This window comes from Podarcis melisellensis, assembly GCF_964234715.1.
Source record: "Podarcis melisellensis genome assembly, chromosome: 8".
Taxonomy (NCBI): Eukaryota; Metazoa; Chordata; class Lepidosauria; order Squamata; family Lacertidae; genus Podarcis; species Podarcis melisellensis.
The window spans coordinates 3,575,032-3,589,523 of NC_138540.1; the positions used below are offsets into that span (position 1 = coordinate 3,575,032).

The following is a 14,492-nucleotide window of genomic DNA, read 5'->3' on the forward strand; positions in this document are numbered from 1 at the left end:
AGGTGAACATCCAGGGGTCACAAGAAGAATGGTTGGAAAGCTGTCACTTCTGCTGCCCTAGTATCTGCCACCGGAGGCAACTGCCTCAGTCTGCCCAATGACAATGCAAGCCCTGGATATTTTCACTGTGCTGGGGAAGGGAAGAACAGGGAGTCATGTCTAGCCCCTCTCTAATGGTCTTTTGGAAGCTAGTTAAACCTTCCTTTTTAAGGCAGCTTTTTGATGGCACGATTATTTAAGCTTGTTGGTTTCAGTGCACTAAAGTGCTGCTCCTGGTGTATTATATTTCTTGTTTTTGCTGTTTTAATGTTTTTGTAACTGAGGTTTACAGTTTTTAAATTCATTTCAATTTTGTTGTTACCTGTCTTGAGCTTTTTTAAAATAAAAGAGAGGTGGTTCAAAGCCACAGATTATGTTCCACAACTCCTTATTTGATTGCATACACACCACACATTTAAAACACACACACACACACACACACACTCAAAGAAACCTGGGAACTGTAGCATGTTAATGGTACTGGTAATTTTAACTCTGTGAGGGGCGTACTACACTTCCCAGGAGAGAGAGGAACATAGGCGCCGACTCCATGGGGCTTGAGGGGGCCCGAGCCCCCTCAAAAATTCGTTTGGGGGGGCTCCACCCCCCCAATAATCTCCGGCGCCCCTCCAGCAGAGCGCGATCGCCGCCCCTCCCCCAGCCCAAAATGCACAAGGAGGGGCGGGCTGCATGCCTCCTGCCCTCCCTCCCGAGCAAAAGCTCCACCCAATTTCCTTTGGAGCTGATTAATAGGCGCAGCACGCTCTCCCCTATTCACTCACAAGGAGGCGGCGCCACTTTATTTGCATATTCATGAGCTTATTTATTATTCATGAGCTTTCCCGGGCCCCCCCAATATTTTTTATAAGTCCGCGTCCCTGGAGAGGAAATGTCATTGAAATGCATGGTATGTAATCTCTGTAAGCATACACACACACCAATTTAACCCCCTCCTTTGCAATCCCATACCTGAGTAGGAGAGGTGAAACAGAGGACTGTATCTGGCAGAGAATGCTGTGAATTCTCTGCATCCACTGTGGGACTGGCATGCTGGTCTCCGGCGCATCCCCCTTGCTCTGAGGCACTTTCTGACACACAATGTCCTGTACCCTTGACAGACAAAAAGGAGAATAAAAACATATGTTTCTTCCGATGAGCACTTGATGAAGGATTTAGGCAGTCAAAAAGGACACTTGTAGATGATGCACAAATTTCAGAACACAAATACATCTCTCTAAAACTTGATGATAAACTGAATACAAGAACGTGTCAGCATTATGTTTGATTGTTGTTTTGCGAGCCCAGCTCTTGGTCATGTTCATGAAATTACAAATTAAGATATCAGTTCTTCTTTCTCATTAACTGCTCTGGGCACTTAATGCAGAAAAACAGGATGCAAATAATATTAATGCAAACAATAACAAGTGAATGAAAGAGCAAGATACAGACTTGCCTTGCGAACAGTTATGGGAAGGATAATTCCCATGTATGTGCCATACAAATCCCAATCTATCTCTGTGTATACAACCTTTATTATTATTGCTGTAGTTATTATTATGTTACATATTTATTTATTTATATCCCACCTTTTTTCCTAACAGGGAATCAAGGTGGCTTACAGATAAAATTAAAACTATTTATCTTTCCTATAAAAAACCATACAGATAATCACAATAAAAGCAGCATGGCACCAGCCCTTTCATTAAAAGCAGTCAGTTCCTAAAACCCTGTTGGAGTAAAAAGAACTTCACCTGCCAGCAGAAGGACAACTAGGAGGGAGCCAGAGTTCCAGAGTCTGGAAGGCACCACCAAGAAGGCCTCCTTCTGCATCCCTCCATGTGTGCCTGTGAGTGTGGTGGAAACAACAGAAGCCCCCCCACCCCCATGCCAAGATTTCAAAACCAGGGCAGGCTCAAATATGGTCTTCCAAATAGCCTGGACCTAACCTGTATTTTAAAATACGGTATATTCTTGGCTGCCTTACAGAAATCTGTTGACAACCAAAAAAGTGAGGTTACTGTCCCGTCCACTTTGAAGGAACTCTGATTTCTCAGGGACTTACTGAAATTCTGCCTCTGCAATATTGTGCCTCTCCCAATAAAACAATATTGTGCCTCGGAACAATAAAAAAAAATAAGGTGCATTATTATTAATGTGTTGTGGATTTTGCTGTGAAGACTCCACAAACTGAAAAGTCAGGGCTGGAAAGATCTTGATAACCAGAAATATTTCAATGTCCTACAAAATGGAGTATCAGCTTTAATAAAGGAAGACATAAGGCCAATACTATCTATGTGCACAATATATTCCATTTTGAAAATACTTTGTGATGTATTATGGCATTCCTTTGTTCAATTTCTGAATCAGGCATTGTGATTTAAATAACACTGAATGCACTTGTTGCAAAGTTTTTTTTATACTAGTGTTGTACAGTATTTTGTTGGGTGTACCTCCCCATGGACTTTTTTCTTGTATATATGTAAGTTCACAAAGACTGTTTGAACCTTTACGCTGTGCATTCTGGTTCAGAAAACCTTGTGATAAAATATGATTTTTTTTAAAAAAAAGATCTTGATATATAGTCTTCTAAACTCAGAGCACCCAGTGTACCACTGTAAGATTTTTATTACTTTCCTTCTTTTTTCTGGACCTTGAGAATTTTGCCACTTCCTGTTCTAATTTGGCGGAGTAATCTGCATAACAAAAATTCTACTTGTTAATGTAGATTTATATCCCCAAATGAAGAAATATATACATTTCCAAATTATGATTCTATAGCTACATGGGAAGGACTGTAAGGCACACTATTAGCTATCTCTGCCCCAAGAGATCTCGTGTTGCTGGCTTCTTTACTTCCGTTTGATCCAGCCCATTTGGCCAAAGGAGGTCCACAACCTGAACCCACTGAAACAGGCTGTTGTCTTCAGAGGTTCACAGCTGTGCCATTTCCAACTCTCAAACCATTTAGGGTTTCCCCCTTTACATTTCTTACATTAGTAAAAACCTATACAAGTTAGAATGTACTCTCCCCCACCCTCTGTGGTACATTAACCATTCACAAGGGACACAATCCTTATTTAAAAGCGTTTTCAGCATCACTTGTCAAAAAACGCCCTCAGACTCCAAGGAATCCCAGCAGCTTTGCCTGAAAAAACTCTACTGGAAGCAAGCCATTTTTATATATACTTTTCTGTTATTACTGGCAAGTCTTGGGTTGTAGCCTTATACACCTGCAACAGCTCTGCACACCAAAATGCTTTGGTCATCCCAACTCAGCAGCCTGACATCAAAGAGAGACTTGCAGGTAGTTTACAGAAGAGTAAGGCGCAGGGACCCAGGGGGAGGGAGGGGGAAAGGAGAGCTGAAGCGCCATGTAGGTACAGATTGAAGGATCTAGACAAGAGTGCTTGCCTGGTTGTACCACAGTAACTCAGAACCACTGCAAAGAAACCACTGCTTGGTGCAATTCTTTATTTGACCCCAGAGGAAGGCATGGCCCACCCAGCCTCAAAAAACAGATGGGGAGGTGTGTGCATTCACATCCAGCGCTTTGAGATCACAAAGCAGACGGAAGGTGAATAGTACCTGGTTTCCAAATACCTGGTTTCTGTCTTTATCCCAAGAGACAAGAAGCACTACAGCAGGATTTTTCAAAACTGAATGAGAGGATGGTCCAGCTGTGTTTGTGCACATGCAAACATGTAGAGAGGTCTGTAAGCTAGGAAGAATGTTTGGGGCTTTAAGAAAATCAGAAACTGCCTGGATATCTAAAATGTTCCCAAAAGGTAACTAACGTGGATTAAGCAATCTTGAGTATGCACACGAGACAGGAAAGGGGGGCTAGAACTTTGAAGGGCTGCCTTATAAGCATAAGCAGCAGTTACTTCTCAGAGGTCTTTTGTCCTCACAAAGAGAGGGATTTAAGAGTGGTCAGAGGGGTAGATTTCCCTCCCACTTCAATGCATGCTTATGAATGAAAGGATTACAGTGGTGCCTCGCAAGACGAAATTAATTCGTTCCGCAAGTCTTTTCGTCTTGCGAGTTTTTCGTCTTGCGAAGCACGGTTTCCCATAGGAATGCATTAAAAATCAATTAATGCGTTCCTATGGAAACCGAACCGCCTTCAGACCAGGTCTGGGGACAGTCTGTCCCCCGACCTCTTCTGAAGGCTGGCGGGGGCGAAAGTCTTTGCTTCCCCCCCCCCCCGCCTGCCTTCCCGGGACAGCGGAGACTTTTCCGCTGTCCCGGGGCGATCTTAAAATGCTGGCGGGCGGCAGCGCTGCCGCCCGCCAGCATTTTAAAATCGCCCCGGGACAGCGGAGGAATTCTCCACTGTCCGGGGCGATCTTAAAATGCTGGCGGGCGGCAGCGCTGCCGCCCGCCAGCCTTTTAAAATCGCCCCGGGACAGCGGAGGAATTCTCCACTGTCCCGGGGCGATTTAAAAGCCCCTGGGAAGGCAGGCAGGGGGACAAAGACTTTTGCCCCCTGCCCGCCTTCGGAAGAGGTCCTGGACCTCTTCCGAAGGCGGGCGGGGGACAAAAGTCTTTGCTCCCCCCTGCCTGCCTTTCCGGGAGAGCGGGAGGTCCAGGACCTCTTCCGAAGGCGGGCGGGGGGCAAAAGTCTTTGCTCCCCCCCGTCTGCCTTCAAAAGCCGTCCGGGATAGCGGGAAGCGCTTCCCTGCTATCCCGGACCGCTTTTAAAATGCTGGCGGTGGGGAGCAAAGCCTTTCGCCCCTGCCGGCCTTCCTGGACCTCTTCTGAAGTCCGGAGGGGGGGAAAAGGCTTTGCTCCCCACCGCCAGCATTTAAAAGAGGTCCCTGAGATTTCCCTATGGGCTTTCGTCTTGCGATGCAAGCCCATAGGGAAAATCGTCTAGCGAAGCGTCGCAAAAACCGAAAAACCCTTTCGTCTTGCGGGTTTTTCGTCTTGCGAGGCATTCGTCTTGCGGGGCACCACTGTAGTGGAGTGGTTTTCAACCAGTGTGCCTTGGCGCCCTGGGGTGCTGTTGGCAACACTGGCCTCTGTCCCTCTTTCCTTCCCTCCCTCCTCTGATGCACTGTCACATTATCTGCCTCCCAAAGGGTTGCACAGCTGTTTGTTGCAGCAGCCCTGGCTACAAGCTCCCCAGGTGAATGGTGACTCTGGGGCTGGCCAAGGCATGCTGGTTGCCAGGAGCTGAAGCAGTCTCAAGTAGGTGAGGGAGCCTAATCAGCCAGTCCACCAGCCCTTTACTTTGGGAACAGACAGACAAGTGGGAGGTTGGGCAGGCATCGCACCGGGCTTTCTTGTGTTTGCTGTGTGTCATGCCTGCCTGGGAGCAGAGTGCCCAACACTGAAGGGTAGCCTTTCCACCTGGCAGCCCGGCAGAGCCCACTGATGCCAAGCCAAGGTGAATAAGGTACTGGCTTCACGTTCACCTTTGGCCAGTCTCCAGTGGGCTGCTAAGGTTGGGGGCATCTTCTTACCAGGCCCCTGTGGACAGGCATGAGGAGGCACCTCTCTTTGGGGCAGCGGGTGGCTCGGAGACCAGGCACAGCTGCTGAAAGGACTCCTAAGGAGAGGGGAGAGAAGAGGTGGCTGAGGGAACACTCCACAAGGGAGGGTATTCAAAAAAGGGAGGGGCTACCGGCTCTGCAGGCAAGGGGCAACACAACTGGGCTTCTCAAGCTCAGAGCATGTTTCCCCACAAGGAAGCCACAAAAAATGTAGTTAGTCAAGGAAACTGTGGACTCAAAAAGGCTGAAAACCTCTGGATTAGTGGATAGGAGCATCTACCCTATAAGGAAAGGTAACATTTGGGGCTTCCTAATTTAGAAAAAAAATAAGTAGTAGTAGCAGTAGTAATTTGTTTACAACCCTTCATCCATAGATCTCAGGGCTGGTCACAACATAAAAATACAAGGGGACATGATCTAGGTATAAAAATTGGGCTGTGTGTGAAGAAAGTGGGGTGGAGAACTTCTTCACACAGCACACAGTTAGCCTATGGACTCACAGCCACAATGTGGTGGTGAAGGGCAGTGGGAACAGATGGCAAGATTCAAATGGTGGAAAGCTGAATTATGCAGGCTACTGGCCATGATAGCTCTAAGCCACCTCCAGCTGCCCTGCTTGTGGGCTTCACAGAGCACCTGTTTGGCCACTGTGGGAACCAGGAGGCTGGACTAGATAGGGCTTTGGTCTGGTCTAGCAGTGAGGCTCTTCTGATATTCCTATGATTTTAGCATCTATATTAGGGGTTAGGTGAAAAGTGTATACCAGATGGCCATTATTCTGCATTAATTAGCATGAAGTGTGTGGACATGAACTTAAGTATTTTCGCTGTGTGGTGGATGGAATGTTCTGGAAGCCCCCTACTCTAAAAACTGGGAAGACAGAACACAATTTTGCACATTAGGGTAAAAACAAATGTGATGTCACAACAGGCTGTTCACGCACACTTGAGCCTGGCTTTGCAAACCTCTATGTGCACATGTCTTTACAAGTCAAATGTTGTTTCCGTAGTGTAGCAGTTATCACGTTTGCCTCACAAGTCAAACGCTAGATCTCAGGTCTTGTCCTTTTCTCCCAACTGTTGTTGTTTTCCTCTCAAGGTTGTGTACCTACATTTATAAATTCATCTTACAAAGATTCATGAACATGTCAGATACATTTTGTCTGATGAACAGTGTCTGTATACTACACTAACAAAAAGCTCTTCTTTACTCTCTCTTTTTTAAAAGTTGTAGGCTGTTCTGGGAATCTTCTTCTTCTTTGGCAATCACTCATAGCTGCGTAAGATTGTCTTCCATGAACACAGTCTTAACAGCGAGTCCATAAGTGACTGTGGAGACCCATTCAGATCCACATGTCCTTCCACAGTGGGAACATAGGTTTCCGGGCAGGAGTTGATCATGGTGAGTGTTTGCCAAACATGTCTTCCTCTTAGCATGATTCTCCCTTTGTTCTGAGTTTGAGCGTCCTCAAAGTCCATGACACATTTGGTAAAGGCTGTTCTCCAATTGGAGCGCTCGCAGGCCAGTGTAGAAAGGAAAGGGGTGGTATGGATGCTAGCCAGTAGGCATGCATCACACACAACTTTATCTCAGATCATAGAAATCATAGAACTGTAGCGCTGGAAGGGGCAACAAGGGTCATGTAGTCCAACTTCCTGCAATGCAGGAATCTTTTTGCCCAACGTGGGGCTTGCACCCATGACACTGAGATTAAGAGTCTCGTGTTCTACCAGTTGGACTGTCAAGCCCATCAGCAAATGCAGCACAAGTGGTTTTGCTTCTCACTGCCAAGTGCAATGGTGGCTACTAAAATGCTACGCAACCCGGAGACTTCCGGCTTCTGGCGGTGAGATATGGCTGTTTCCCAAGAGATCAGACTCCCAGCCATGCCAGTAAATCAGAGTTAATATGAGGGTAATTGGCTCTGCCGACCCCCCCCCCCGGGTGGGGGGCTGCGCCACCCACAGATCATCCGTTATCTGCGCTCCACAACAAGATGTGGAGGCAGGGATGCTAGGTGATGTCCAAGGCACATATCTGGCAACTCTCCAAAGTCAGTCTCATCAGCCGGGAATCCCTGTTTTTAAAAAATTAAAAAGATTTGGACAAAAGAAACAGGCATGTTCTGGATGGAAAGAAGTAAAAGAAAAATCTGCCAAATTACACAATCGCTGGAGGCCAAGTTCTGGACTTCAAAAAGACTCTCATCTTGGCATTTTGATGAATGAGGTGAGCGGCTGCCATATTTTTGTATTTGTTATAGCCGCTATTTCATGATTTGGCGAACCTCACCAAGAAAGAAGTAATTATCCAAAGGAAAGGCAGGAGGTGCAAAACTAATTGGATGTAATAGCTTCACAGTCCTTGGTGGAGAGCCCTAATCAAATTTGGCAGAGTAAGATCAGATATGAAAGGGGCTCGGGCCGAGGAGGGAAGATGGCGACAGCAGCAGTTGTGATGCAGAAAGAAAAAGGAAAGGAAAAGGAAAAGCAGTCTCCATTACAAGAGGGAGGTTGGAGATATTTTTTATTTGAACTACAAAAGCGATGTACTTTATAAAAGATGCATTTGCTTGCATGGAATATTATCACATAGGGTTTGAAATGAGAGTGGTGGTAAACTCTGGATGTCTGCCAGCTGTCCGAGGGCCCCGGAGAGCTGCCGTGGGTTTTTATGGGGAAACCGGAAACAATCTTTATGTAACTTACTGATTGTGAAGTACACCCCAATGGTGCATTGGAAACATCAGCTTATTTAGAAATAAACCTTGGATGGAAGCCCAAAGCCTTTTACAGCAAGAATCAGCAGAACATCAGCAGAGAAAGGAGGGGTCATCGAAAGTGGACTGTGCTTCAAAATATTATAACTGAGAACAATATGGAAAACATTTGCCTCCTACGTGATTACAGAAATATGGAATCGTTAAACAAAACAAGATAGTTATACCAGCGATGAAAGAAGAAAGAGAAAATAAATGATGGACATTGGCTCTTGAAATCCAGAACATGGGAAGTCCCATTGAAATTATTTAATTTGGACTCTATAATTGGCTGTATTGTTTTTTGTTTTAGAATGTGGTAAGATTTGGCTCTATTTGTTATTAATATGAATGTGTTTCTTTCATTATTATTGGAAAATGAATAAAAATTATTCCCCCCCCCCAAAAAAATGCTACCAAACCTAACATCAGAAGGCAGAAAGGCTGCTCAACCTCCAGAGTGCCCCAAGTTAACAGCAGCAGAGGTGACTGGTGGCCATTGGGACTGGTAGGGCAGAAGGCCAGGAGCCAGAGGCAATAACAGGCAGAGCCAACTCATTCTAGTTTTGTGACCATCTTCCCTGTGAATTCTACAAGGGCAACACTGAGACTGGAGAGAAAAAAACTATCAAGCAATGAATGTCATCCCTTGGACTGGATGTAAATAAAAGACAAGCAGGTGGGGGCTGAATGAGGGCAGGCTGAGGATGAGATAGCGCTCCGTTTGCTCAAATGGGCCAACCTCCACTGAACAGCAGTACCTCTTGCTGTGGAAGATTCTTTTTTGGAGATCACTGGGGGTATCAGCACAAATTTTCCAATCACACACGGTGAAGAAGCAGCAGAGTCTTCTTACCAGCCAGCCTCTGAACCTGAGAGAGAGAAAGTTCATATATAAGAGATTAATAATGGGGTGCCCATATCTGTGACATTCTTAAGAGCTGAAAATGTCCCCCCCAGCTGCCCAGAATATGGCACTCAAACCAAGGTCCATTCCCAATCTCTAAAGCAGGGTAAGGAACCTCAGAATGGGGAGTCAAAGCTGGTCCCTCAGGCGTGTCTACCTGGCCCTTGAAACTCTCCCCTTGCTTCACCCATCACTGATTCACACTCTTCTTCAGTAGGTTTTGGAGTGTGTCCTTCAACTCTGATAATGCCTCTTGCTTGTCCATAAATAGGATAAGAAGGGTATGTGAAGGCATGCAGAACCTGCTGAACAGTGATTAATATTTATATCTATTGCTTGCTCATTTTTTTCTCACCCTGCTCTAAACTAAGTACAAGATGCCACAGCTCCTCTTCAGTATCTAGAAACCATCTTGCTAAATGACAGCAAGGCCAATCTAATACAGTGTTCAGTATCTAACAGTTCCTTGCCAAACTGAACGTTACAGCCATCCCTTGTTGTCTTTCATAGTGCCTGGTATCAAATATATGCTGTTTCTGGATAGACCTGACCTCACTGTATTTGCCCAACTCATTTTTAAAGGCAAATAAAGTAGTGGCCATCACCACAACAGGTAGCAAAAAATTCCAGCCAGAAACCTCAGAAGCAAGGCCAAGAAGGCAATGACCACCCCCCGTTTGTCTTGCAAAATCTATACATGTACTTTATAGTATCTAATTTACCAATGTTGAATTGCCATTTAAAAGGGTTTGGAATCTATACCTGCTGCTGCAAAATGCTGGAACCAGAATAGTTCTGGAATATTGCTTCCCAGCTGTTAAAATTGCACTGGCTTTCAACTGGCACAAAGGACACATCCATACTTCCTTTTGTGTCTCACTTTCGAGGCACAAGGCTAACCTCTAAAGCTCTCTGTCGGTGGGTTTCTTTTGTCCTGGCACTTTCCCCAGGAAAATCTGCATTTTACTGCTGAATCGGAAGAAATGGCAATCTGTAGAAAACCCGACTGCCATTCGTCCCGATTGGGCAGTAAAACATGGGGTATTCCTGGGGAAAGCACCACCACCACCACAAAAACACTCAGACATGGACCTGTGCCTAGAAATGTAACAAAAAAGGAGGTCTGAAGGAATACCTCTGAATACCAGGTTTTGGGAATTGCAGGTGGGCAAAGAGCTGTTGTGCTCATGTTCTGCTTATGGGCTTCCCATTGGGGCATCTGGTTAGCCACCACAAGAACAGAATATGGGTCTAGATGGACCATTGGCCTGATCCCTGTTTCATCAATTAGAATCATCTTTGGAGGAACTGCACCAAGGATGAGGATGCTGGACTGGACATTCTTGATGGCAGTGCTCCAATGGAGGTTAAACTACCGCCCTCTTTTAGGACAAAATATATATTTTTATTCAGTCAGGCTTTTAAAGGATGCATTCACTCCTCCTGCTTCAACACAGCCACAAGGGACCAAAAGCTACTGCTTCTGTTTTAGATTAACCATAGTTTAGTGTTATATATGAGCCTTTAACTCTTGTTGTTCCAAGCCAGGGCAGGGGAGACAGTCTCCCAGCTTGACTTTTAATCCTATCTAGCTCACCCAGTGTGGTACCCTCCAGATATTGTTGGCCTACAACCCCATCAGCCCTAGCCAGCAGGACTGGTCAGAAACAATGGGAGTTGTACTCCAAAAACATATGGAGGAGACCACATGAATGCCCTCTTGCAATTGCGTCAAGGTCTTTTTGGTAAACTGCCTTGGAGGGTTTTAGAGCCAAAGGGTGGTTTGTGGTGGGGGGAAGTAACTCTAGAACCTTCACTTTCTTGATCTTTGGAATCTTGAGGGCGAAGTTTGCTTTACTACTAGTCAAACACAATTCCTCTGATTTTAAGGTGCTAAAACAGCATTCAAAATGTCCATTATTAAGGAAAACGCATTTGCATAATTTGGTTTTAGATTGCAAAATGTGGTTAACTAATGACGATTTCCTTGGATCAAAATTCATTTATCTTTGTTCCAGAGTTCTTCCCACTTAGAAAAGGAGTTACACAGTAGGGTGGAAAGTGGCCCATGTTATCCAGAGCCTAAAGCAAAGGGCTTCACTCTACTAGACCCACCTCCCTTAAAAAAATCTTTGCTTTTGCTCTGATATCAATCAAGTGCTTTCTCTCCTCCCTGCTGTTAATAACACTTAGCACTTTGGGGATTTCAGTTTTCAAAGAACTTCACAAACTACAATTAAAGTAATTAGGAATCAGGCTAATGAGAATAAAGTCTTTAATCCTCACACAAATCCTATGAGGTAGAAAGCTTTGTTATCTACATTTTAATTTGGAGGCGATGGAAAGAGGGGAGGGGAGAGGAAGTAAGGGGAAATCAAGAAACACAGAGAATAAATGACTAACCCAAACACAGCACTCTTTGAATAGCTGGTCCAAGACTTTTGATGTCAAACGGCACCCACCCACCCTAATTAACACAAGGCATAGTCCATCAGGGTGTTCACCTGGACAAACCCTCTTGAAATAAAAGAGGAACTACAAAATAGCAATACTGTTAATTTAAACAGGGCTGACGAAGGAGAATCAGCCTCCTAGTGGGTAGTACTGCATAGGACAAATGGCAGCTGGTAGACCTTGGACTTGGTGGGGCAGCATGTGACCAAGGAGGTCAGGTAAGCGGCAGTGCACAACAGCCCTAAAAAACCCAGCTACACCAAGCAAAGGTTTGCTCTACTATTTTTGCCTCTTTTTACACAATGCAAACACTGAATATTCAAATTTCTACTTTCTGCACTAGTAGTGTGGATTTTGGGGTTGCACTTCCAACTTTTAGAAGGTACAATGCTAGGCCAAAACTGGAATGCACCAGGAAGAAACACAGATCCAGGGAGCAGTAGGTGCAGAGCAGAAGTCACACAACCAAGTATAATCATTGCTGTAATTTCTAACATTGTGGAATTTCTAACATTGTGCTATTCCTAATAATTCATGCACCTGCAACTTCTTAAGAATGTTATGCAGACCACAGCAGCATATTATGTCCTTAAACCCCAGTATAAGTATAAACAATGTGAGATAAGGATAAGACGATGGAAACAGAGCACAGGTGGCATTGTAAGTTATACAAAAATATGTGGGAAGAGCCAGGGGAGTATATAGACATTTTTCCCAGGCCACCTTCCCATCCACTCCAGATCTTACCTGGTGTTTCCTTCTGATATTTTAATTACATTGCAAAATCCAAGAGAGATCATGTTCTTGTGGAAAAAGAATTCCTGAAGGCAAAAAGAGGACAAGATTCAGATCCATTGGCTTTTCAATCTTCCACCATAACTCAGCAACCTACCCCCCCAGCTTGGAGGTGAACAGCAGTAGTAGCAACTTAGTACGTACCAAGCAGTACTTAACAACACCAGCGCTCTCTCTCTCTCATTGGTCTGAACTTGCTTGATCAGATAGAGACCAAGGTAAGCCATCCTTCTGCCTCCAGAAGTGCCCAGCTCTAAGATGATTCACACTCTATATTGCCTCTAAATGTGGACATTTCCTGATCATATTTGCTTAATTAATTAAGAAAACCATCCAACCAGCATTTTGTGGTGATGAACTTTATTAGTTAATGATGCATTGTGTGAAGAAGTATGTCCTTTTGCCTTTCCTGAACCTACTGCCTGCCAACTTCTTTAGATGATCCTGAATTCTGTTATCACAGGAGAAAAGACTTTCCGCCTTCGCTGCTCATCCTTTTACACATCACAAGTCCTGTCCTCCCTGACTTACGTCATTTCTGCCCCTAAACTTAAAGCTCTGTCCCCTTTAGCTTTAAGGTGAAAGTGCTCCAAGCTCTTGTTTAATTTAGCAGCTCTTTTTGATAACTTTTGTAAGTTGGAGTAATCAGAAGCATACAGTATTTTCTGACTGTGGCTACACCATGAAGTTCAGCATCATGATGACTGCTGTTTTATTTTCAGTTCCTTTCAATCAGCAACCTATTGGGTCACAGCCAGGCAGCGTGAAGTGAGACTGAAATTAAAAGCGCATGCATGGTGTTTATCCCACCCTGTGCCTGTATTGGATCTCAAGTCGTTTTTGTATGTGAAATTGTTCTAATTGTTTTATATACAACATTGCATAGCTGTTTTTACAGCTGTTTTCATTGTTGAAAGTGATTCATAAGTGGAACGCAACTAATAAAAATGTGGGTGTATGTGGAAGTTTTACAAGGCAGCAGGCAGATGGGTAGATGAACAGAGCCCACTATTTTAATAGCTCAGGTTGAACAGTGGCTGGAGTCAAATCCATGGCCTTTTTGTTGCTACTCCTAGCTTAGAGACCATCTGTTAGCACATTTTCCACCTTAAAGTGGTACCGAACTACACAATAGTTGCCCAAGGTAAGGGAAGTCATGTGAGCTGGCAGGCCAAACCAAAAGCAGACTGACCCATGACTGGCAATCAACCCTTCTTTTTCAGCATTTCCCTGCCCTAGGGTCTGGGAGACCAGGTTCAGATCCCCAGTCAGCCAGGAAGCTCACTGGGAGTTCCTGGGGCCATTTCCTATCTCTCTCTCTATAACCTACCACACAGGTGGTTGTGAGGATCAAATGAGGCATGGGGGGAACCATGTGACCACCCTGAGCTCTTTGGAGGGAAGGAAGGGTATAAATATACGAACTGAAATAAATCAACTTCTTACCCAGCTCTTTGGCGTGCACCTTTGGCAGCAATAGCCCACAAATGGCCGGCATTTGCCCAAAAAGGGCACCACAGTTCCCAGCTTCCACTCTGAGTCCAAGTCCAAGGTTTTCATCTGAGGAGGAAAAAAGTATCTTAACTACTGTACCCACCTGCAAACAAATTAGCTTTATGGCTTTTGAAGTAATATTTGGCAGAACAACATTTCCCTTAAGCAGACACTCTTTAATAGAAATCAAGCACACAAGATTCCAGCAGTCAAGATTTCCATATTCATTTTAAGCCGTTATGCTTAATTTAATCAAAGCCCTTGAGGGGATATGGAAAAGAAGGATTCTTTTGTAGCCTTAAGTGACCAGCAATTAATTGTGGGCTATTCAAACACACACGATTTGCAGTATTCTGAGATTCTGCATCCTGCATTGCTCCAGTACCTTCTCCACAACCAGACAGCATTCAAAATTAGCTGGGCGCCAGCTGCGTTTTGTGACTGGCAACCAGCCTTTTGCAACGGGATTGAGATGTCTAGCATCTCCAACTGCCTGGCTACAGTAAGTGGGTCTGCAGCAGGAAGAGATGCAGGTCTTTTGCTGCGGCAC

The 14,492-nt window shown here is 44.8% G+C and overlaps 1 protein-coding gene across 13 annotated transcripts in view; it reads right to left on the minus strand.

Moving 5' to 3' along the window:
• The window catches only part of GPAT2 (glycerol-3-phosphate acyltransferase 2, mitochondrial), a 68,213-nt gene that overhangs the window by 38,262 nt on the left and 15,459 nt on the right, over nucleotides 1-14,492 (minus strand). For all 13 annotated transcript variants that reach the window (XM_081921298.1, XM_081921294.1, XM_081921300.1 and 10 more), the window contains exons 2-5: nucleotides 13,895-14,008; nucleotides 12,401-12,474; nucleotides 9,054-9,164; nucleotides 1,009-1,149 (exon numbers count right to left, since the gene is read on the minus strand). In XM_081921298.1, coding sequence (XP_081777424.1) covers nucleotides 1,009-1,149; nucleotides 9,054-9,164; nucleotides 12,401-12,474; nucleotides 13,895-14,008 — 440 coding nt within the window. The remainder of the gene's footprint in view (nucleotides 1-1,008; nucleotides 1,150-9,053; nucleotides 9,165-12,400; nucleotides 12,475-13,894; nucleotides 14,009-14,492) is intronic.